The sequence below is a fragment of the Danio rerio genome, chromosome 20 (assembly GCF_049306965.1).
Source record: "Danio rerio strain Tuebingen ecotype United States chromosome 20, GRCz12tu, whole genome shotgun sequence".
Lineage (NCBI taxonomy): Eukaryota > Metazoa > Chordata > Actinopteri > Cypriniformes > Danionidae > Danio > Danio rerio.
In genome coordinates, this window is record NC_133195.1 from 28,570,269 (window position 1) to 28,594,934 (window position 24,666).

At 34.3% G+C, this 24,666-nt stretch overlaps 2 protein-coding genes across 4 annotated transcripts; one reads left to right on the forward strand and one right to left on the reverse strand.

Moving 5' to 3' along the window:
• Nucleotides 1-3: 3 nt before the first annotated feature.
• mideasa (mitotic deacetylase associated SANT domain protein a) lies at nucleotides 4-18,783 on the reverse strand. 3 transcript variants are annotated; one of them, XM_073933100.1, is made up of 13 exons: nucleotides 18,739-18,783; nucleotides 11,945-13,501; nucleotides 10,197-10,421; nucleotides 7,695-8,007; nucleotides 6,075-6,141; nucleotides 5,857-5,987; nucleotides 5,650-5,753; nucleotides 4,929-5,004; nucleotides 4,215-4,303; nucleotides 3,976-4,098; nucleotides 2,012-2,125; nucleotides 1,643-1,860; nucleotides 4-993 (listed from the first exon to the last, which is right to left on the reverse strand). In XM_073933100.1, exons 2-13 carry the CDS (start codon nucleotides 13,298-13,300, stop codon nucleotides 759-761), a joined length of 3,051 nt encoding a protein of 1,016 aa, XP_073789201.1. In that variant the 5' UTR covers nucleotides 13,301-13,501; nucleotides 18,739-18,783; the 3' UTR covers nucleotides 4-758. The 3 variants fall into 3 exon arrangements, with proteins under 3 accessions (XP_073789201.1, XP_005160646.1, NP_001038658.1); XM_005160589.6 differs by lacking the exon at nucleotides 18,739-18,783 and adding an exon at nucleotides 15,699-16,071; NM_001045193.1 differs by lacking the exon at nucleotides 18,739-18,783 and adding an exon at nucleotides 15,699-16,118 and having other exon boundaries at nucleotides 759-993; nucleotides 1,643-1,740.
• Nucleotides 18,211-24,355, forward strand: slc35f6 (solute carrier family 35 member F6). Its single transcript, NM_001002559.1, is given in 6 exon segments — nucleotides 18,211-18,393; nucleotides 20,055-20,127; nucleotides 20,344-20,515; nucleotides 20,945-21,160; nucleotides 21,314-21,424; nucleotides 23,252-24,355. Coding segments are annotated over 6 exon segments (1,125 nt in total). The 5' UTR covers nucleotides 18,211-18,316; the 3' UTR covers nucleotides 23,728-24,355.
• Nucleotides 24,356-24,666: the final 311 nt, after the last annotated feature.

Sequence of the window (24,666 nt, forward strand, 5' to 3'; positions counted from 1 at the left end):
TAGTTTGAACTAGAAGTTTTTTTAATTGTGCACACAAAAATGGCAAACATTAAGCATCATCACAAGTCAACAATGTGTGGAAAAAATGTGATCAATATGTTGGATATGTTTGTTGTGATTTGCTAAACATAATATTTTATTTACATGTGAGTTTTTATTTTTTAAAAATCCCTTAATCCTAATATTCCAATCCTCTTTAAGTGCATTCAAAACATAAATATACATTCCTTTAAGTTTAGAGCACAGAAAAAAAAAACATACATAATTGGATCAATATATAACGTAGAAGTCAACATTTATATTTGTATGCATTATATACACATTTTATGCACAGAAAATTATCCATAGGTAGTTTGGGAGTGAATTTTAATTTGCTTTTGATTGCATATTATGTATATTACATTGACACATGTAAAAAAAAACATAAAAACAAAAAGATTACAAAAATTGTTCAGGTACTTTGATCAAAATCAAACCAAAAAGACTGTACACGTGTTGAATAGCTCAACAATAAGCTGAACGTTTCATGTTTCAACGTCATTCATCATGAATGATGCTAAATTGTCATAATATTTGCACTTTTAAAATATATATATACCAAAGGATATACCAAGTTCTTATAAAATTTTGGTAAAAATGAGAAGGCTAAGGTATTTTAGATTGTTTCAAACATGTCAACTGCCCTCAATTGAGATGCACAAGTCACAATTTTTTGGTACCAACTGGTACAAAAGAAGACTAAAGGAGTCACCTGTTCCTCATTGCCAGTCTACATCCCGATCGTCGTCCGGCTCTGCTGAGCTCTCCTCAGCTTCACTGCTCTCCTCTTGACCTCTGCCTTGTGCTTCTTTCCTCCTCGCCACTAGTATCATTTCGTGTCTGGCTTTAGCTGCCTGCTCCTCTTCCTCTCTTTGGCGCTGAGCTGCTGCTTTCTTCTCCTGCTCTGCGTGACTCTTCATGTGGGCACTGCGGCTCTTCACTTTATAGAACACCCTATATATAAATTGCAAAATAGATGCAAAATAAAATTCAATGCTAGAAATTAATTTACATTTCAGTAAAAGAATATTTTATATGTGGCTTTTGACATAATAATATCAATATGCTATCAAATCAAATCACTTTTATTGGCACATAATCAGCAGCACGTGTGCTACGATGAGTATTGACCATGATATTAACATTAATTTAAATAATACACTATAAACATATTGTAAAATCAAATTTACTAATATAAATATTAAATTAAAATCTTATACTTAAAACTTATCATATATTCAATCTTTGGGAAATAATTTGTCAAATATAGTGAAATTATCATTAAATTGAATCCAAAATGTTGCAATATTGTAATACATTCACTATGATATTAATACAGAAAAACTGAACGTAATTTTCAATATTCATAATTAAAATCCACAAAGAAACCACTATTTATCACAGATAAATAGTAAAGTCAGCGGAATTCACACTGGGATAAGAGAGTAAGATAAATGCAGTAAAATCAATGCAATACAAACAGATTAGAAACAAACAAATTTTACTGGTCGTTTGAGGTAGTTGTAATTAACAAGCTTATCTCCTTTGATTTTAATTAGCAGATATTTTTAGACAATTTACTAGTATCCACAAACTGACTGACCTGCTACACTTCTTGCAAGGAAAAATCCCCTCTGGCTCTCCCTGAGGTTTGCTGACGGTTGAGGGCTTGGTTTTCCTGCCGATGTTGTAAGAGCGGGGCTTTGGAGGTGCTGGTGAAGGGGTTTTAAAGGTGGGTTGAACCACTACCATCAGACCAGAAGACTCTTCTGCTGCCACAGAGCTTTTCTTCTGGTCCTCCTGAGCCATGTCTGCCCTCTCCTGGACAAAATAGTAAGGACGAGACTGAGCTATTCCCTTGGATTTTAAATCAGCTGTTTATTATTTCAGGTTCAACCAAGACACACATACTGGTGTCTCTCAAGCTGAATTGACATGCAAAAAGGAGTGCAATTTTAGGTAAAATACTCACATTGTCACTTTGCTGAAGTGTCTTGGTCACATCTTGTAGCCTTTCATCCACACTGTCTTCCATTTCCTCCTGTTGTTTACAGTCATTTTCTTTATCTGCTTGTCTTGCGTTCATCTGTATCGCAAATAAAAGAAAAGGCTGATGATATTTTATGAAATATATAATGAAAGGCAAGTATGACCAGCACTCAATTTTAAGTATTGTCTCACTTTTGTATTCTACTATACATCTTACAGCCTTTTAGTCATGATGAGTCAAAGACAACGACCACATGCACACTGTGAACAAACAGATTTAAATATGGGAGCAAATACTGTCAAAAATGAAAGTACACCCTGTGGTAGCCATACCAACACTCTGGCATCTTGCACGTTTGATATCCATTATTTATTTGTATCAATTATTTATTATTTATTTGTATGTCTTTTCACTTACTAAAAAGCTAAATTTCCATGACCTATATTGTACATATATACAGCGAATAGAAAAAAGTACTGAGCATGTCACAATTTTTCTCAGAAACCAGATTTCTGAAAGGGCTCTTGCCTCGGAATTCTTGCCAGATGTTGATAACAACCCAAGTAATCCACACATACCAAGAAAACAAAACTAATTAGTTTAAAAAAACTTGCAATAAAATGAAATGGCCATAAAGTATTGAACACATGAAAAAAGGGAGCTGTAGCTGAAATATCTCAGTAGTTAGAAAATTAACCCTACCCCTCATCAGTGTAAACAAATTTTAGCTGCTTCAGTCCAACAGCTACATTTCCAAATGATGAAGATGAAACCAGGATAGACATTTCAGCAAGACAATGATCCCTAACACATCCAATGTAATTCAAAACTGGCTTCAGAAAAGAAAATGAAGTTGCTAGAATGGCCCAGCCAATCACCTGACCTTAATCCAATAAGCTTACACCTGAGCAATGCATGGGACTCCATTCTTTATACGAGGCGTCTTGAATTTGTCATTACCCTAAAAAGCCTTTTGTATTAAATACATTTCAATAGTTCAGTCCTTTCACCTTATGCTATTCCATTGTTGTTGGGTTTTATTGTATTAGTATGTTTGACCTGCTATTTTAGCATATGTATATACTGGTTGCATGGCTGTCAAGTGCTCCGTCTCCCATATTTGATAACATTTACTTAAGGCATGAAACGGCATGATATAAAAATACGGTATAGACAATTACATTTTGATAAATGTACACAAACAAAAATCCCTGATATTTCATGATTAACAAAGAAAATAAAAAAGTATATCTGAAATAGACCCTTAAAAATTTAAAGATACTCCAGAAATTCCATGACATGTAAAAGCCCTGTACAGTTATCACCTGTAGGTCACATTTATTCTCTTTATTTCCATTAAAATTACTAGTTTATCAACTTAAACCAAACACCTAGTTGTTTAATGTTTATAATGGTGAATCTCTCTATTGTATAAAAGGTGCAAGAAAACAGTATATCTGGTATGTCTTGATTCATTAGGGTTGTCAAATATTGCTAGAAAATTAAGCAAATAAGAACAAGCCAACCGTAAAAAAAACAACAACTTAAACTTATAAAAGTAACTTTATCAAGGAAATACACCACATCACAATATCACAAATACGCATTATATTAAATAAATATGTATTTTAGTTACATAATTATACTTATTCTCAATTTTAAAAAACGGTTTGTAATTAAACAGGTTTAATACTGGCTTGTTCTTACATGCTGTATTTTTCTAGTAAGATGTGGAAACAGAATGACTCAGGAATAGTGTATTATACTATAAAACATAGAAATGCTAGCTGTTCACTTTAGTTTTGTTCCAAATGTCTGTGTACAGTTATTTTGTTTGTGTGTAGAACAGGATTTAAAAAGGTGTCTGTCTATGTAAACTGGCCTTAAAGATGAACTGACAAACACATTTTATAAAACTATAAAGAGTAACAAGTAATAGCTTTTACCACAGGGATGCTTTCTTCTGGATCTGAAGGTCCATATGTACATGTCCCATTACGAGTAACCCTCGCTTGTTTCTTATAGGTGTAGTAGAACTCCACACACTGTGCCACAGTTTTAGTCCTCACCTGGCAAAAACAGACACACAAAGAGAAACACACAATCTTTAAAAATGGAAAACATGATTTAGGCGAGTCATGTACAGTATGAACAACATTAGACCAAAGATATAAAAGCTGTATACCAGTTTTTGCACCATGAAGAAATCTTTTGTATAAGCAGAAATTCCCTTGTTGAAGTATCGTTTTTCATCTGCACTCCAATAGTCTGATCCTGTCAATATTTAAAGAACATCAATCATTACCATAAAGCATTACAAATAAACTCATTATAGACTATAAAAAGAATCATTTTTTCACAAGATCACGATTCCAAACAAAACCAAAATAACATAAATAATATGAATATTAAAACCACAGGTTTAATCAAAGGAGGAATCAGCATTTCAGCATTTACGATCAAATCTCTTGAATGGCTGATTCAATGACAGACAACAATATCTGGCATACCCTACTGCCACAGCAATGACATTTATTCAAGCTTGAAGGGATAGTTCTCCCAAATCTCCAAATTCTGTCATCACTTACTCACCCTTCACTTCCTACAAACCTGTTTGAGTTTCTTTCTCCTGTTGAACACAAAAGAAGTATTTGGAAAAACGCTGAAAACCTGTAACCACTGACTTCCATACCATATGTTTTCTCAAATATGGATATCAATGGTTACAGGTTTCTAACAGTCTTCAAAATAACTTATTTTGTGTTTAACGAAAAAAAGAAACTCATAAAGTTTTGAGGTTGAGTACATGGTGATTACATGTTCATTTCTGGGTGAACGTTTCTGATGTGAACACTGCCACTGGCCCATTGCTATATAGTTTGTTTTTGTAATTTTCTACCTGCATAATGGTAATTGGCTAGTTGGTGGTTCCAGGAGAAGATGGGATTTTTCAGCATCATCATTTCCAAAGCTTCCTACAGAATTAAAAAATAATTGTTTCTCCAGAAATCATATACATACATACATACATACATACATATATATATATATATATATATATATATATATATATATATATATATATATATATATATATATATATATATATATATATGGATGGATGGATGGATGGATGGATAGATGGATAGATGGATAGATGGATAGATAGATAGATAGATAGATAGATAGATAGATAGATAGATAGATACACTGCTGAAATTGGGGAAATGGAAAATTAAAATAGCAATTAAATAAATGTTTCATAAAGTGTAAAAGAGCTACAAATCATCATATTAGAATCATTTCTGAAATATCATGTGACATTGAAGAGTGTTTTTCAAGGAAAAAATTGTACTATAAAAGAATAACAGAATTATAAGTTGTAATAACATTTCAATTTAACTGCTTTGCTGAATTAGTATTTTAATAGATAAATGTAGCCGTATTAAGCATAAAATAAATCTTTCAACAGCATTTCAAAATATTTACAGACCCAAAACTTTTAAACAGCAGTGACAGTCCTTTAAATTCAACAAAATCTATTGCATTAGACACAAAGCAGAATAATTCACAAATACATTTGTCTTGAAAGATGTTGTTGAACATTATTCTGAGCTCACCATGACATCACCTTTGCACTCATGCAGGCAGTGCATTGCGAGCTCTGTGTTTGTCCCTCCCCCATACATTACACTGGAACAGACCAGGTTCATCAGATTATCAACTGCAAAAACAAAAAAACAAAACATTGTAATTGAAGAATGTGAATATATAAATGGTATATGTGATATTTCAGATGTAGTCAATGCAGTCTAAAGTCAAGTTACCTCTTGTTTCTTGGGAGGCAGAGGACTCAGGCTGCCAAACTAAAGTGGCTTTATGCTGGTCCTTTAAGGCTGATGAACGATCCAAGAGTTCAGGAATCTCTGCTTGGTACTTTGAGCCGATGTTTATGTGCCTGAAATGTGCAAAAGAGGGTGAATCTATTAGAAAAGTGGTTAGTGATTGGAGTGAATACCTTATTTGAAATTTATTAAATGCTCACGGTTCAAGGCTGACAGGAGTTGCTTCTCCAATCAGTGGAGGAGCAGGAGGAGTGATGTCAGAACTGCCTGAAAAATAGGAAATAAAGAGAAGGAGAGAGATCAAGAATAAGCATAAATAGTGAAAGTTATAAGTTTACATTAGTTTGCACAATACTTAAACTAACAGCTAATAATGATAATAAATACTTGACAATAAGGGTAAATGTTGTTAGTTCATTAACATTATATAATGACAACTAAACAATGCCAAAACAAAGACGCCCATATCCCACATGCCCTTTTTGATATTCCCATTTTGATTAATAGACACACCCCTTACTGCTGATTGGCTGCTTGTGTGTTTTAGGCTTGGTTTTAACGCGCTTTGCGCTGGACAATAGACCGACTTTGTTCTGGTCTATTGAAAAATCTGTTATAATTTCTCAAAATAGCAACATGCCAGCAATACACCTCAACACGCCTCCCTTTTTAGACCAGAACGCCTATGGGTGCACATATGAACGCAAATGCATTTGCTATTTAAACAGCGTGGCGTAAAACGTCAAAATGACTCGTGCTCCAAGCTGAAACTAGCAAACAACAATTGCGTCATGCCTCGCACAACATTGCACCTGGTGTATGATAGGGCCCTAAGAGTTTAATGCACCTTAAACTATTGAACAATGCAAAGTTTATTTATCTGGGTAAGGTTGACAATGTGTTTATAATGTAAACTAAAATTGTGACTGTTTAAGATAGTATAAGTGAGTAATGTTCTTATTTTTCCGAGCCATCTATAAATAAGTATGGTACAACATGTTACATTCAACATTACTTAATGATGAGTAATAGTTTTTACCACTGCTTTTACCATAGCAAAGAAGTAAAAAAAAAAGTACAGAAGCACTTTAGAATAATGGTCCGTTAGTTAATGTATTTACTTTCTTCAACTAAGCATAAATAATCTCTAAAGCATTAAATAATCATAGTGTAACATTAAAAGGACTAGGCCAAAAGAATGAATGAAAATGAATGAATGAATGGAGTTTAACATCAACTAATGCATGATTAAAATCCAATATTGTGTTTGGTAACGTTAGTTATTGCACTGTGAATTAACATGAATTTTTGTTTAACTTGAATAACATTAACTGAACAAAGATGAATAAATACTATAATAAATGTATAACTAATTGTTTGTTCATGTCAGTAAATATATTAATTAACATTAACTAAATGGACAATTAAAGTGGTACCAAAAGTTCTAACATGAAGTTTATTTAAATTGTTAATTGACTAATAAATGCTGTAAAAATATAATTAATTGATAGATCGTAAATACCCAATTAATACTAAATACTAAGTGACCTATTAATAAGTATTAATAAACACAAATAAAGAGTCAAGATAAAAATCCCACAGTTTACAATAATATTGTTTAGGTGATATCAACTAATAATGAATCATAATTTTTATTTATATATATTGTTTTTATTTGTAAATATGTTTTTATCATTAAAAATAGTTTAATATTAGCTGCTAAAATGAACGGTGCATTTCTGCACACTGTTGCATTAGTACATTTTTATGTTTGACGCTTACTGTGAATTATTACTAATTATAAAAAAAGAGGAACACACTTGAGCGCAGTAGGCTTCGCGAGGCGCTGCGGGGTGTGGGTGGTGGTGGCAAAACTTGACTGCCTGCTGCCATAGAAGAGAGGACAGTAGAGAAGTACAGGCCCGATCCTTCCCGCACAGGTGACAGAATGGGCGGAGGAGTGTATGGCGGGATCATGATGGCATGGTCCGGCAGACGCAATGGAGAACGCAGGTTACTCTGGTAGGCACTGATGCTGGAATAGATGGAAGGGGCGATGAAAGTGCACGGTTGAGGAATGACCAGGGGCTCAGGTCGCGGACGACGCTTTGATTTGTCATCTTGCCCTTTACCCTGAATCAAATGGAAAAAGGAAAAAAATAAATATATAAAAATCTATTTTGAAAATACAAATGCTGAAATGCAGTACAATTTAAGCCATGAAAAGGCATATGCATTTGAAGAAGTTTCCTTTCAGATAAAAAGTTTTTAGGAGGAGGGAATTTAAAAGAATCATCTAACATTATTTACTTCATTTTCTGATAGTCAATAGCTATGTTTGCACCTATTTTTATGCACATTTTGGATATGTGCATAATAAATGGTCTATGAAAACACCAAGATGCGCATAACCGAGTAGGATAAACATTTTATTCGATAAGAAAAGATGTGCATAATTAACAATAGAAACACTTTTACTGAACAAATTCCAGTATATGTGCAAAAAAGAACATGTTATATTGTTGTAAGAGATCATGTGCAGGGTTGGACAAATATACATGAAAAATGTATTGTAAAATAAAATACATAATACCTCAGTTTTAAGTGGTTCAAAATAAACTACATAATACAGCAGCCACAAATGTAAAAATAAAATACTGCAAAATACTTTTACATTTTTTTTTCACAAACCTATTTATCAACAGGCTAACTGGATCAATCCCTTCACCCTTAAACTGACTTAAACTGTGAAGTAAACAATGTTTGACAGCTACAGCATTTTTCAGAGCAAGTTTAAGTCAGCTTCTCGGCACCTCATTCACCTCTACTGTACATGAGGAGGTATTCATAAAAATGTAACTTGTGTTTCTCTTTGATTTTAGTATAGATTTTGAACAAATTTCACTCAGAAAGTACTGTCAAAGATTATCTCTTTAATCACGGTAAAAACAATTTAATGCAGACAATAATTTGGAATATAGTACTATATCTTTTAAAAGTCTTCTATTTAACATTTTTACAATTAAAATCATAAATACTCAATGTAAAATCATGATTTCTGAAAACTACCAAAATCTCCAGTTTTAGTCATTTTCATAAATCATGTATTTTTTGCAATTGTAACAATGTCAATTATTGATCAACTTCTTCTTATTAATTAATTTTCTGTTCTGATCTCAAGCCTTGGCAAATAACTGAGAAAGCATCTATCTGAGGCTGCATTTTTATGATGTCATCATGTAGACTTGTAAAAAAGTATCTGACAGTATTTAAAATACAAAAATACAAGACACTAAAATATTTTAATACAAAATATTTACCTTTTTTCATAAACCCTATCAAATACAAATAACAAACCTTAACTATTTCAGTACTAGTGTTATTATATTATTAATTACCTCTAGAACTGTCAAGAGAATCTGTTCTCTGCGTCTCACGCCTTCAAACACCACCATGCGTTCATTGCGCGTCGGCATTTGTCTTCTGAGGCGCATGTAATTTATTAAATAAAGAAAAGATTCACTCAGCTTCTCCTACCGCAGCAATTTACATTTTTACTTTTGATATTTGGTGCCAGTTCATCAGGAAGTGACGATTTTATTCTCTTTTATTACTTGGATGGAAATGCTGCTTTATTCACCCGTCTTATATGTGATATTGCAGTTTTGCGCATAAATTTTATTCACATCTTTGGATGGAAACATAGCTAATGTACTGATATTTGCACCATTTAACAACAAAAAGAGCATGTCATTATATAATAAAAAAATTCATAAGGAAAAATGACATACATTTTCAAGTTTTTTAATTTTACTCTAAATAAATAAAACAGCAGAATTTGAAGAAGAAAACGTATTTATATAAGCTGGAACATTGTATAATTGTTACAATATTCACCTTTTATGATTTTAATTATTTAAACAGGGTTTTTATTACTAAATGCAACAATAAATCAAAAAGAAAAAAGCCGAATTTGAAAAAGTCAAACTGAATTTAGAGGATGGAAATTAATACAGGGACAAATTTCATCGGAGCCTACACAAAGATGCTAAATTAAATTGCTTCAAAAATCAACTGTGAGTTTGTGGGTTCAGTATTACATCAACACATGAAACTTTGGCATGAATAGCAGCATAAGTTCAGTGAGCTGCCAAACATTAGTCGTGTGGATGCCAACCACTAACAAGCTCAAATAGGCAACTGTTTTCTGGAAAAAAGCCTAAATAAACATAACATGCAATTGCCCAAATCTACAAGCAACTTACTGAAAACACAAGATGGTTTTTATAAGCACACTTCGAAACAATGCTATTACCCTGTACCTGGATGAAATTCTCAGATGCTGAGTTCTTCAATGACTGCCGGCGTGCAACAATAACCGAGGGTTTGCGATCAGGCTGGGAACTTCCTGAGGTATGCCGAACATTATCCAGCTGTGGCCAGTTGCCTGGCACTTCCATTTGGGTTTGACCTTTCCGAACTGGAACAGAGACTGGGATGACTAAAGGCACCATACCAGCTGGTCTACCAGGGTTAACGTCCTCTCGCTATTAAGAGGAAATAAGGAAATAAAATACAGATTAATATATAAATGGATAAAAGAAACAAACAATAGCCTGAGAAGCAATCTGCAGCATTTAGGTGAGTCATGGGGATAGTTTAATCTGCCTGCAAATATATTACAGACAAATTTTAAATGTATTTTCTTAAAACAGCAATCTTAAATAAAAAGATCTGCCTCTGCACTGTTATATGAAATATGTAAAATCTAAAATAAATATTCTAAAGTATTCATTCATACCATGAGCTTGGATCAGCAAACAGGGCTTGGTGAATCAGCCCCTCCCAAATTCTGCTGAATGGGTTTTCAGAAACTGTGGAATGTGAAGGTGTGCAGACATGCAGCCGCTCACTACACTGCTTTACAATTTACAATATCTTATAAACTCTGCACAGAACACTACAGTATATGTTACAAAGGAAAGCTATTGGCAAACACTATCGTGAGCTGAGTTTGCATTGTAATGTTTATAGTTTGATTAGCTATAAAGTGACATGATGATTCACCCAGCTTCAGCTTCTTGCTAGAGGCAGCAGTGGAAATGTTTAGGTTTTGAAAGAGCCAGTTCATTAGCTGGTTTAAAACAGCAAAACTGTTCTAAGAGACCGTATGAGCGGCAAAAAAAAAAACCCATTGACATTACACGTTTAAAAATACAATACTGTTCTAATGTACGTTGACAGATATTTATTTTATAAAGGTAGGTGTCACAAAGGCTTTTTAAAATGTTATAAAATGCTTTTTAAATAAACATTGTCCTTTTGAACTTCCTTTTCATCACAGAATCCTAAAACATATACCATGGTTCCACCAAGCAGCACGACTGTTTTGAATATTGATCACAATGATAAGAAATGTTTCTTGATCTTGGCGCAGTGTGTAGCGATGTCGCCTCACAGCAAAAAGGTTGCTGATTTGAGCCTCAGCTGGGTCAGTTTGTTATTTGGCTGGGTTTGTATGTTCTCCCCGTGTTCCCAAGTCCAAAGACATGCACTATACGTGATTTGGGTAAGCTAAATTGTCCAAAGTGTATGTGTGTGAATGAGAATGTATGGGTGTTTCCCAGTGATGATTTGCAGCTGAAAGGGCATCAGTTGCATGGCGGTTCATTCCACTATGGCGACACCAGATTAATAAAGGGACTAAGCCGAAAAGAAAATGAATGTTTCTTGATCTTGTTTCTTCATAATTTCTGAATGATCATGAGAATTTTCTATCTTTGTCAGTCTTTATTGTTATTCAAAATAGATTAACACATTGCAGAGCAAAACAATAAAAAATACACCAAATTTTTTTCCAAAATGCTGCCTTGCTGAGCACAGAAAACATCCTAAATATCTTACCAACCAATGGGAGAAATGGACTGTACTCAAAAGAAAAAAAAACTTTCTGAAAATAATAAATTTTGCTGTTGCAGTTTGTTCGTGTAAACAAATTGGTTAAATAAAGACATTATGTCTCTTTTAATAAAGAGGCTTCAAAATGGATTTCAAAATGAAATGGGCTCACCTTTGCTGGCAAAAATTCCATTTCTGAAGCCTGCTGAGCAAGAGTCTCAAGGTTGATCTCTTTTGAGGCTCTTCGTCTTCTCTGAGTGCTCTGGATGACCCCCACTGTGGGTGCTTGGACTCCATCATCTCCTCCATTCTGGGCAGAAACCTTGTCTTTGGGGGTCTGGCTGCTTTGAGGGGAGACTCCATCTCTGGAGAGTCTGCGAGAGCGGCGAGGAAAGACCTGACGTTTTCCTTGGTCCTCCTGGATTTCGGGACTGGCTTCTGCAGGATTGCCAGATTCCTGGAAATTTGACCCTTGAGAAACAGGGTGTTGTGACTGAGGTACAGTGTGCTGAGTCTGGCTCGAGTCTGTCTTCCCCTGAGCGTTGACAGGATCCTGTGACTCGATCTCTGGTTTAACTCTCTGCTTTTCTACAGACTCTAGGTGTTGAAACCCTTGTGTCTGTTGCTGTAGTTGCTGGTGTATCTGTTGCTGCATTTTCTGCTGCTGATGGTATTGCTGTTGCAGTTGATGCAGCCGTTGCTGCTGCCTTATTTGATGCTGTTGGTGCTGCTGCTGCTGCTGCTGCTGCAACTGACGCATTTGCTGCATCTGCTGCATCTGGCGCTGGCGCTGTAACTGCTGCTGCTGCATCTGCAATAGTTGCTGCTGTTGTGATTTTGGCTTCTCATTGTAATTCATGTTTAAAGGTGCATTGTTGTCATGAAAAACCTGTTGGAAACCAGGTGCTTGTGGTTGCTTGGTAGGTCCAAATGCCAACTGGAAGGGTTGCAAAGTAGAATCAGGCATCTCGTGATGCATGACTTGTGGCTGATATTGAATATCTACAGGTCGGTGGCCTTGCTGAAGAGCCTGGAACTGAGCATGATGCATGGCTGCCATGCTGTGATGGTCCCAGTCTGCACCAGGAACTTGGGAGGTCTCTGTGTAGGACTGTGAGGAACTTGATGAAAGCTTCTCTTTCATAGCTTCCATCTCGTGACTTTTATTAAAGGCCCTTGGGTCATCCATAACACCAAGAGAAGGCCCAAAGTTCTGTGACCACTTATTCATGTTTGGGAGACCTTGAAACCAACTTGACGTCTGCACTGGGTCCTGATGCACCCACTTTACCGGTCCTGACTGCTGAAAATGCCCCCGGACCTGATATCCTTTATCAGTTTTGAAAGTGCCCTGGACTTCAGGGCTAGAATCCACCAGACCCTCTGGACTGCTATGAGTTTGCTCCAGAGATGGAGCTCCCACGTTGTAGAAGAGATCCCCTGAATGCTGCATTGTTTCACTAATGGCTTCAACATTTTGTTTGCTAATACTGTTTATGGTTCCTCTCTGGTGTGGAGAAAGACTCATGGCAATTGTGTGAAACTACGAGATGAGCAAAATCCTGAGGCATTCAGTAAGCCTGGTTTGAACAAGGTTGCTGATAATGTTTTACACATGCAGGTTTAAATAGGGTACAGGAGCCCCACCTCCTCACTTGCTTCTAAACTGCACTTTAAAGGTGGAGTAAATATTTGAAACCTCAGTCGTTCCTCAGTCATGGGAAATGATCTAAAAAAATGGAGAAACACAAAAAGTTACACTTTGAAAACAGTAACAATATGAGTCAAATTTTGTCTGCAACATAAACAAAATAATTAAACCAACAAAAAAAAAATGCAAGTAGCTCATAGCATGTTTTTTTTTCTTGTCTAAATATGTTTATTTTAAAATACATTAAATATTCATATAAGCAAAAATTTGCACACGTAACTTTCATGAAGCATGCAAGTAATTATAATTGTATAAAGAGACAAGGTGATAGTCAAAATATATTTTAACGTTTTTGCACTTACATGCAATATATTTGCTTGCTTCTCCTCAAGAAACTGAATTTTTTTTTTGATAAAAATTCCTCACAAGCAAATTAAAGACTTCTCATGAGAAGACAAAACTTAAAAAGAAAACCAAAAGAATGCAAAACAGAAAATATGAACGCAAACTAATGAGCCAATTATATGCCAGCAATTTGTAAAAAGATTTAGCATAGCTATGACTATGTATTGTCCTCTTGTCTTATATTCTTTTCATCTACATGTTTCTATACTGATGCATACTGATTTTAATTCAAAGTAATTGAGATCATTATTGAGAGTATTTCTCTTTTTTTAATGAGATTTTTATTAGTTTTTTCTTGATATAAAATACAAAACCATACAAATGTATAATTTATACAATTTCTTCACAATTTATAAATGTATTCATCAATTTAGAAAATAAATAAACAATTCAACAACCAGTAACAAGAGTACAGAAATAATGAAAATAATAGTACAGAGCATAACAGGATAAATACATTCACATTTTAAGTGAGGAAATGAAAATGTCAAACATATCTATTTCCTTGTAATCATCATTCATTTTGGCCAACATTTTCCCATATTACACATTCTCAATCATGGATTCCATTCATAATTTAAGTGTAAGGCATTTAATATCTTTCCAAAACCTCAGTATTATATGTGCTGCTGTAGTAATGCCCAAAATTACAAGGGTGAACTCATCATTTGTAATTTGTGGAACATCAGTTGTCACCTAAAAGGCATATCCTGAATGAGAGAGGGATATTAAATACCAAACATCTACCTAATTGTCTTAACACAGATTCCCAAAAGGGCTGAACCTTTATACATTGTCATAATGCATGAAAGTATGTATCAATCTCCTGTTTACATTTCGAGTATTTATTATCATCTAAGCATCCCATTCTAAGAAGTCGCACTGAAGTGTAATAATACCTATGAAGTATTTTATACTGTATAAATTTACCTCTTGCTTCTTTCATATATTTTCAACTGTGAGAAAGAATTCTATCGCAGGTATTTTATCTATATCACTGCTATTGAGCGCATTTCTTAAGTATCATATAGACTAACATCAAAGGCACAAAATAATTCAAATTAAATTTCTTATATAAAAATAATTTGCCATAATTTTTTTTTTATTATTCTTAAAACAGTCTGCCAAATCAAAGTCTCCGTTAAGGATTGACACACATATATTCAGTATGTAAGAGAAATTGTATTTTTTTGCAACGCATTGTTATTTTGGAGTCCAATTAAAATGTCTTACCAATTTTACTCGAAATACAAAAATAAATACTTTGAATATAGCATTATATTGAACATTCTTATTTTTCACACAGGTCAGTGATGGATCCCAAATTAACAATTAATCAAACACAAATAGAGTGAGTTATCAAGTACACTTCAAATCACACATTACAAAACAGGCCATAACCTGTCAAAACTGACAGATTGTTTCTTTGTGCTTTCCATCAATGAATGAATATTCAGCAAAGACTACTAAGAAGTGGAAGGGAACACAGTGGTCTGAAACCAGGAAACCTGACAAACACAATTGCACAGCACGGGAGGGGCATGAAAAGTGCATTGCAAGACAACAAGAATTACAGGAAGTGAAGAGGGAAAGGGAGAGAGAGATGGAGAGAGAATACAAGAGAGAGAGAGAACAAGCAGAACTACTTTTCAACCCACTTATGACCCCTCCCAATACAGAAAATACGATGAAACCATTTCTAACAAAATAAACATAAAAGCAATGCTGTACAGCAAACCAAACCACCCTATTATGTTTCCTATAAAACGACAAAGTGTTCGTGCACTTTTTATTCTCTGTGCACTCTGCGCCCTTAGCTTACTGAACGAAATCTGTCGCGCATGAACACAGACGACTGTATCGTACTTACACTGTTGCAATGTGTTATTGACGTCCTCTTCCTTACTTTTCAAGTTCGGCTGACAGCACCTTACAAAACAGCTCCAGCCCTGGGCAAAGTCAACAGCAGCGTGCATGACCATATACAAACTACGCACAATGCAGTCCGTCGTAAACGCCTAGACCGAAGAAACGTTACGCACATTTAACACGCCAGAATAACGTGTCATTATAATGCACCGAGAGGCCTGTTTTACATGCAGGCTGACAAATGTTACAACTTTTTGTATCCGAGTAACTCCTCAGCTGTAGTCACCAAACCAGTTTTCCTGTTTACATTCTGTCGCTTCAGCGTTACGTTACCGATATTGTTTGCAGGATGTGTGGAGTTCGAGGATCCTCTTGAAAAATAATCAATCTATCAAAGTTATTTATCAACAAAACAGTTCGCACCGACGCAGCCAATCAGAGAGTTTCGGATTGAAGGCGAGGCGACAGAAGGCGCACACTGTGATTGGACGGAAGGAACTTCTCGCGCACTGCTGGAATGGAATGTGTCATATACAGTGTTGAGTTTGGGAGAGCAACAGAAACAGAAGGTCTTTTTTATTACAGACAGTATCACTTTTATTTTAAGCACTTTGTGGTATATAGTGGGATGTGAATAAATGCAAGCTAATAAGAAAATGAATAATGTTTTTATGGCGCTTTATAATAAGAACAACCCTGTAAAGGTTGTAAATTGATGTCCATCTCTTACCACAATAATGTAATGGACATTCTATAAGAAATGTACATTATCTGTCCCTGAAATAAAAACATAAATACAGTGAATAAGAAGAATTTCATCCCCAAAAATGAATGAAAGGATTTTGCTCTGTGTGTTGTTTTGTAAAGAAATGTCATTCGTTTGGTTCTCAGATTCTTTACTAAAAGCACTTTACAAATGTACAAACCCTGTCATTGTCCTCAGTCCAATTTAACGTAAACAGCTTTAATAGTTTTGTTATGCTATAAACTGTTTTTTCAGAAGAAAAAAAAAATCAGAAACAGCAATATCCACTCACTACATGCACTACACTTCAACCAATTCTTACCTAAAACAATATTGCCTACAATAATTTTCCACCAACAATCAGACTATGTATGCACATTTTTTTTGACTGTGTACTTGTTTATCTGTGCCTACATGTGTGTGTATTTCTTAACACATGTATTGTCTTTCACGTATTTATTGTCTTCTACGGATTACTCTCAACAGAGCTAATTATATATTGTTTTGTTTTCTGGGAGTATGTTGTTTTATTTTGCACTGTTGTTGTATTTTGCACTGTCTGAAGCAAGCACCTAAGCTTTTCACTCCTCATACTACACGTGCTGCAGCTGATGTGACAATAAAAGTGATTTAATTTGATTTCAATTGTTATCATTCACATCAACTGATAAAACATGAAATTATAAATTACAACTAAGAAATAAGTACTACAAATATATAATACAAATAAATGTACAATGCCCCCATGTTTCTGTCAGTCCTGTCACATTTGCATATTGCTCTGACTCGAAAGTGACATCATTTGACAGAGAAGAAGCTGACAGTGATCATTGATGTGTGCTACACCCCCCCCCCCAAAAAAAAGGACAGAAAGAAAGAAAAAAAAGAAAGAAAGTGGAAAGAAAGTTGAGGTTGACACTCATGTCAACCCATTAAACATTTATCAATCAAAAAAAAATATTTATTTTTTAACAAAGATAATTAAAGTCTAGTAACTATTGGATTAAATAGTACTAACTAATAAATAAGAACTATTATCAAATAATAGTAACATAAAAATAAGTAGCTACTAGTTCAAAAAACCTGAATACATTTTTATGAGTTTTTTTTATTGGTAAATGTAAAAAAAGGTGTGTTCATTAAATAGATAAGTCATCCAAAAATGTAAATTTGCTCCCCATTAGACCATACACAAATATATATATATATATAAATATTTTCCTCAGTAGAGCTTGTAGAGATTGAAACTGTGGGCTTTCGTGATTCATAAAATGCTGGTCAGTGGCTCTCAAATTATAGGTTATAGCATTAAGCTAAAATGCTATAATGGTCTACTAAGGAAAATCTTGGAGAGTCTTTTTTTAAATTTATTTAATTCATGATACCTTTAATCTTTTTTTCATACAATGCAAATACAAGAAGACACTTGTTGTTGCATTATCAGTAAATTAATCTGAATGTTTTTGTTTTGATCAACAGGTTCAAAGGAAACTAGACACTGCAATGAAGTGCACCAAATAAAAAATGTTTCCTGAATCAAATAATGTTTTCTAGTTTATTTTCCAGCTTTGCTGTAAACTAAACTGACATTTATTTATTTATTTATTTATTTATTTATTTATTTATTTATTTATTTATTTCAGGCAACAAACACATCATCATTATTCATAAATATCTGTGCTGTTCACCAAATGCTTGCCTTCTCATACTTCTACGGAAATGAGGCGTCAGCTGGTGTGTCACATGATCACCGTCATGTGATTTGGATACAGGGGGAACGACCTGTTTAGATTGCTGTAGCCATCAGCAAGAAAGGCACATCTCAAGATATCTTGAGTGTCTGATGCTCGCGCTCACTCAGCCCCACACTTACGATGAAGTGGACAAAATATCAGCTCTTTCTCGCCGGGCTGATGCTCACGACAGGCTCTCTAAACACACTCTCCGCAAAGTAAGTAATGCGCACGCGCCAGATGCTGTTTGTTTACATAGGATTCCATACCGTATGATATTTTGTTTTTTTGTTTTTTTGTGCTTTTATCAACCAAACTTTTACCTTTAATCAAATAGCTGAAACAATTATGTTTTACGTTGTTTATAAAGCCGCACATTATGTCATTATTTTTATGTATCCATTACGTGATATTTTGTACCATATATTTTGTAACATCTGGAAGAGTACATTTAAAACCTGTCATAATTTTACTTAAGCACAAACTAGATTAAATATCACCCATTGACCTTTTAGTCCCTAAACAACATGACTAAAATTTGAGGAAAAGATTATTAGACTCACGTGCAGTTGATCAGACGTGTCGTGACATGTTTAGACTGCAAAATCAGCAATTTTGACAGTCTGAAATCACTTGTGACTATTAGTCAATAGTGCCATCACAGCATTATATGTCTTACAAGTAGAATTGGGTTGTACACTGAGTCAAGAAGATACTGCCAAACGTCTTGTAACTTGATATAGCTTTGTGTCTAAAACAGAAGCTTAACGTTTCTAGGCAGAAGATACCGGATACCACACGTTATCCCATATATCTGCTGAAAAACTGACACTGATGGTGTTGATGTATCCGTGATCTCACTCTTAAGTACACTCTTGATTTTTACAATGTCATAATAACTTTTCGCTATAACAGAATGTTTCTAAAAGTATATTGTAAAATAAATTAAAACAAACTGTTACATCTAAAAGGTCTTTTTATCTTCAGGCTTTATGTCAGTCATGCATGGTTGTAAAAATGACAGTAGCACAACTTTGTTACTTATTAAACTTACAGTGACTAACCCATGTAAGACTAGTTATATTTTTAAAGGTTTAGTTCACTTAAAAATTCTGCAAAAATGTTTAATATAACTTAAAACCCATATAAAGTTTGTAGATGGAGATATTTTTAATAAATTCTGAGAGATTCTCTCTCTGTATTCAAAGTGTATTCACTCAAAACTCTGAGGCTTTCATAGAGAGATAAAAAATCCATGAGCTGTTAAATCAAAGTCATCTGAAGACACATGACTGCTTAATAAGATGACGAGATTAAAAAATGTAAGATATTTAAAGTTCAGCCTGTATGGAAGTCCCTTTAATGTTTTAGTTTGTGAATGCTCATTATAACAAAAAATTGAATTGAACATTATTATTGTGTAATAATTGTTACAGGTTTTTCATACACAACTCTTATCCATCATTGTTAGGACAAACTAATAGTGCAGCTCCAAATTTACTGGGAAGTTTACCTATGAATGAAACATTTCATTCTCATCATCCTCAGCCTCCTCTTATCCCAAACCTGTTAGAGTTTTATTTTGTAGAATGTTGAAAACTGGTCATTGGCTTCCACAGAATTTTACATTTCCCTTTATAGACGTCTAGTTTCCAACATTCTTTATAATATAATATTTTGTGTTCAATAAAAGATACTTTAAAAGGTTTAAAAACCTCTTGAGGATGAGTAAATTAAAATGTTTGGGTGAACTATCTCTTTAAGCTATTGTTGATTTAATGTTCTCAGCTATTTCAACTATTCATAGTTAAAGCATGTCACTACATATGAAGTCATGTTAAGATGAATTTGATCATCAGCGTATCTTTTTATCTTCTAGATGGGCTGATATGTTCTCTGCACCTGGCTGTCATGGCAGCCCAGATCATGACTTCTCTCACCCGTTTGTGCAGGTAATGAAAGTCATCCCACCAGCATACAGCACACCATTTACATCAAGCTTCCTCTCTGCAAACTTAGTTCTGAGGAAATGTAGAACTGAAAGTGTTATGTGTTAGTCAACTGAGAACTGTTTTTGAGAGGGTTTCTGTCTCCTCGTATCACTTTTTTCATTCTATATCCTTTTTCACTTATGCACACTAACAGTAAACAACTCCTTTCCCTTCCAGGCTGTGGGCATGTTTTTGGGAGAGTTGTCCTGTCTCGTGGTGTTTTACATTCTCCTATGTCATGACCGGCGACGACCCGAGCCCACTATGGATCCAGGCGAAAGTTTTAACCCACTGGTTTTCCTCCCTCCTGCTCTTTGTGATATGTTGGGAACATCCATCATGTATGTTGGTGAGTGTCAAACTTTGTGAAAGATCATTTCAGTTGTTTTCAGTCAATCTGAGGTGCAATGATCAACTTTAAAGCTACAGGTTTCTTCTATAATAGCTAAAGCATCCATTCTTATTCTTAGATTGGGTTAAAGAATTAGTTCAACAAAAAATTTAATTGTATTTCCATATACTTGCACTAAAGGGATTCTGTTAAACACAAAAGTAATTATTTGGAAGAATGTTGGAAAACTGTGTACATTGACATCCAAAATACTTTGCAAGTATTTTTTTATCTTCTTTTGTGTTTTACAGACAAATGAAACAAAAGTTTGGAACAAGAGGAGGATGATTAAATAATGACATTGTTTTCATTTTTATGTGAACTTTATGCTGGGTCTGTGCTTAGTATTTTTTAAAAGATTTCATTCCTGTTTTTTTCTGTCTCTAGCACTTAACATGACCAGCGCTTCCAGTTTCCAGATGTTGCGAGGAGCTGTGATCATCTTCACTGGACTGCTATCTGTAGCATTTTTAGGACGCCGGCTGAAACCTAGCCAGTGGTTTGGGATACTAATCACCATTCTTGGTCTGGTGGTGGTTGGACTGGCTGACTTTGTAAGCGGCCATGGTGACGACTCCCATAAACTTAGTGAAATTATCACAGGTAACTGGTGTTGCTTAAAATATGTAGTCATAAAGAATGATGCAATTTGTCTACACATTCTCACATGAGGATGTTTTTCTTCTAATCGATAGCACTCTGCATCTTTATCTGTTTGGAATGTTGCACTGATTACCTATTGATCTTGTCTGCTAGGAGACCTTTTGATCATCATGGCTCAGATCATTGTTGCTGTTCAGATGGTCTTGGAGGAGAAGTTTGTTTACAAGCATAATGTGCATCCACTCAAGGCTGTTGGGACTGAAGGTAAAGTTTTAGAATTATTCATTTTCACATAAAGCCACTGACTAATTTGATCAAAGTATATGGATAGCTTCAGTCATGAAAACACAAATGAGTGATTTGCAACATGTTTCACTCTTTTTTTTCTTCTATAGGGTTTTCGTATTGTGGGTAAAATAGGTTATGTGGTAAACTACATGCTTTTACAAACTGTACAGATACCATAAATATTCTTATGCAGCAAATTATCAAAAATCTATGTGTTTTAAAATTAATGCAAATGTATGTTTTCAGTATGGATGTGTGTAGTTAACATCATGGAGCAAAACATTAAAGAATCATCAAGTTTATTTACCAGGTTTGAAGAAGTTTTGGAAAACAGTAAAGCAGACTTTCTGGTTTTATCTTCATAGCTTAATTGGTGCTACCTAATAATAATTTATAATAAGTTGTAAAACATAAAGACTATTGTTCAAATGTTAGAAATTTAATAAAATAAAAATAGAAGAAGTTCATCAGGGCTGCATTAACTTGATCAAAAGTAAAAGATTTTCATATATTTTATTATATAATTTATTACAGTGATGGCAGCATTGTTACTCCAGTCTTCACAAAAAAAAAACAGTTCTTATTATCATTGTTGAAAACAATTTGCTGCTTAATATTTTTGTGGAAATTGTGATGAATTATTTTAAGGATATTTCAGTAATAGAAAATTCAAAAGAGCAGCTAGAAATGTCTTTACTTTCATTTAACATTTAAATAACAGGAAAAGGAACATCAGCAATATGTCAAATATAGTATAGATTAATAAAAGAAACAATGTTGACTGATAGGTGTTTCTAGACCCTATATTGGTAACTTTCATCTTAGCCACCCTTTGATTAAGATATCTGACAGCACAAACAATAAAAACTGATTTAAGTTCATGAATCAAAAAATCTAAAAATGATATCAGAAAAAAAATATTTAAGTGTTATGTGTTTGTTACTTATGAAGTAGGCTATTTTCCATATTTAAATGTAGCAATCAATCAATCAATCAACATTCATCATCCATTGACTCATCTCTATCCCAGTCTCAATTTGTATTCTCTCTCTCTCTCTCTCTCTCTCTCTCTCTCGCTCTCTCTCGCTCTCTCTCTCTCTCTCTCTCATTCAATTAAATTCAATAATTGCTTTATTGGCATGACAAATGTTATATATGTACTGCCAAAGCAGTTATAACATAAAAGTTTTATGTTACATAAAAAGTTCACATAAAAAGTAACATACATATATAATAAAAAACAGTACACACAGTAAATAGTAGTTAAAAAAGAGATGATATTTATATATAATAATTAAATAAAATATGAACAATACATCATATTATTCAATATGTCACATTAATATTCAATATATTATATCATTATTCAACATATCATATTATTCATACAAAAATAGATCAGAATAAACTTTACATTTACCAATCAACATTTTAGGATAAAACCGTAATAAAAGCAATTGTGTGCGTGCGCGTGCGTGTGTGTGTGTGCGCGTGTGCACGCGCGCAGGTGCATCACTGATGTTTTTATTGGTCTGCTCTCTCTTTTTGTGACAGGCATTAATGTATTGGGCCGCTAAAAGGACACACTCATTTTTTCCCCTAGTAAATATTGAAGCTGTGTTTTATTGTCTAACTCAGTGAATTGTGGGTAAATTCTCTTTCTCTCTCACTCTCTCTATTATATTATCTGTTGCCTTGAACATATCACAGTTTGATTTTTGTGTGTGATATAACGTAAGGTTTGGTTTTATATGTTTTTATTAAAGTGCATAATAACCCAAAAATCTCCTCTCCCTTTCATAGGTGTTTTTGGGTTTGTCATCCTCTCTCTCCTCCTCATCCCGATGTTCTTCATCCACGTGGGCAGTTTTGCAGATAACCCTCGTCAGGTCCTTGAAGACACCCTTGACGCCTTCTGTCAGATTGGTCACAAACCTCTCATTTTGCTGGCACTTCTGGGCAACACCGTGAGCATCGCCTTCTTTAACTTTGCTGGCATCAGCGTGACCAAAGAGATCAGCGCCACCACTCGCATGGTGCTGGACAGTCTACGTACACTGGTCATCTGGGTCGTGAGTTTAGCACTGGGTTGGGAGAAATTCCAAGGCCTACAGATTCTAGGCTTTATTATTTTGCTCTTGGGTACAGCAATGTACAATGGACTCCACAAGCCTTTGATGGCCAAAATGCCCTGCTTTGCAAGAGAGCAGATAACAGAAGAAGGAAACGTCCCAGAGAGAGAGAGACTGCTGGGTGGAGAAAAGGCTGAGGAGAACTAATACTGGACTTTGCAATCAACACAATTTTTTAGTTTTAACAGTTATTTCCATTTTAAGGGAGAATCAGATTTTAACATTTTTTTAAATAAGTGTTTGAATTCACACTTGGGAGTCATCACTACTTACTGCCTAATGCCATTATTTTTGTTGGCATGTGGTTATTGAAAGGGACAGCAATGCTTAGATTTTACAATGGTTTTATGTGAATTGTCACTTTTAAGAAAGGGATTGAAGCCTTTTTTTCTTGATTTATAATGCCAAATAACAGATAGAATAACTATATTTGAAAGTTTTTAATCCTGTGTTTTATAGATTTTACATCGTGCTGTTGTTGGGAGCAAGCTGTTTCTCTAAACATTATTTTTTAATTACATGTGAAACGGGTATCATCAAGGAAGTCTTCTGTTAGTCTATGTATTTTTAAAAACATGAGGAGATGCCACTAAATATCAAAACACAAGGTTGCTGAATCGCAGAACTGTGTAGTTTTTACTCTGTGTATTAACCTGACATCTGTTTCATTTGATAAATCTTTCCTCTGCAAATGAGTGTAAATTCCTTACATTGTTGAAGAAAACATTTGTGTGCCGTGGATGCATTTGTTTATGATAAATGAAATGAACATAAACAGAACCGATCTCAATGACTTGTTAATTTACATTTAGAGTGTGTGTCACATGAGAAGTGTAACCAGCTTATCGTTTATGTCTGGGTTCATTCAAAACTATATAAGCTGCAATGCCACATGAATACCTACGACCAAGTTAATGAGATGGTTGTGTTTTAACCCTACATCTTTCACATACAGTGTACATTAGGAGACTATTCGCAGTTTCTGTGGAAAATTATGATTTATGGTTGTGTTTGAATAAAACACACATATGCACACTTGTTTTTGTGAATTGTGGGGACATTTGTTTTAACACTATACAAACTCTA

Coding starts and splice junctions, on each gene's coding strand:
- mideasa (XM_073933100.1), bottom strand. CDS start 13,300: ATGAGTCTTTCTCCACACCAGAGAGGAACCATAAACAGTATTAGCAAA. Junction 6,142..7,694: donor GCGAAGCCTACTGCGCTCAA/GTGTGTTCCTCT, acceptor CCTATTTTTCAG/GCAGTTCTGACATCACTCCT. Junction 4,099..4,214: donor TCTTCATGGTGCAAAAACTG/GTATACAGCTTT, acceptor TGTTTTTGCCAG/GTGAGGACTAAAACTGTGGC.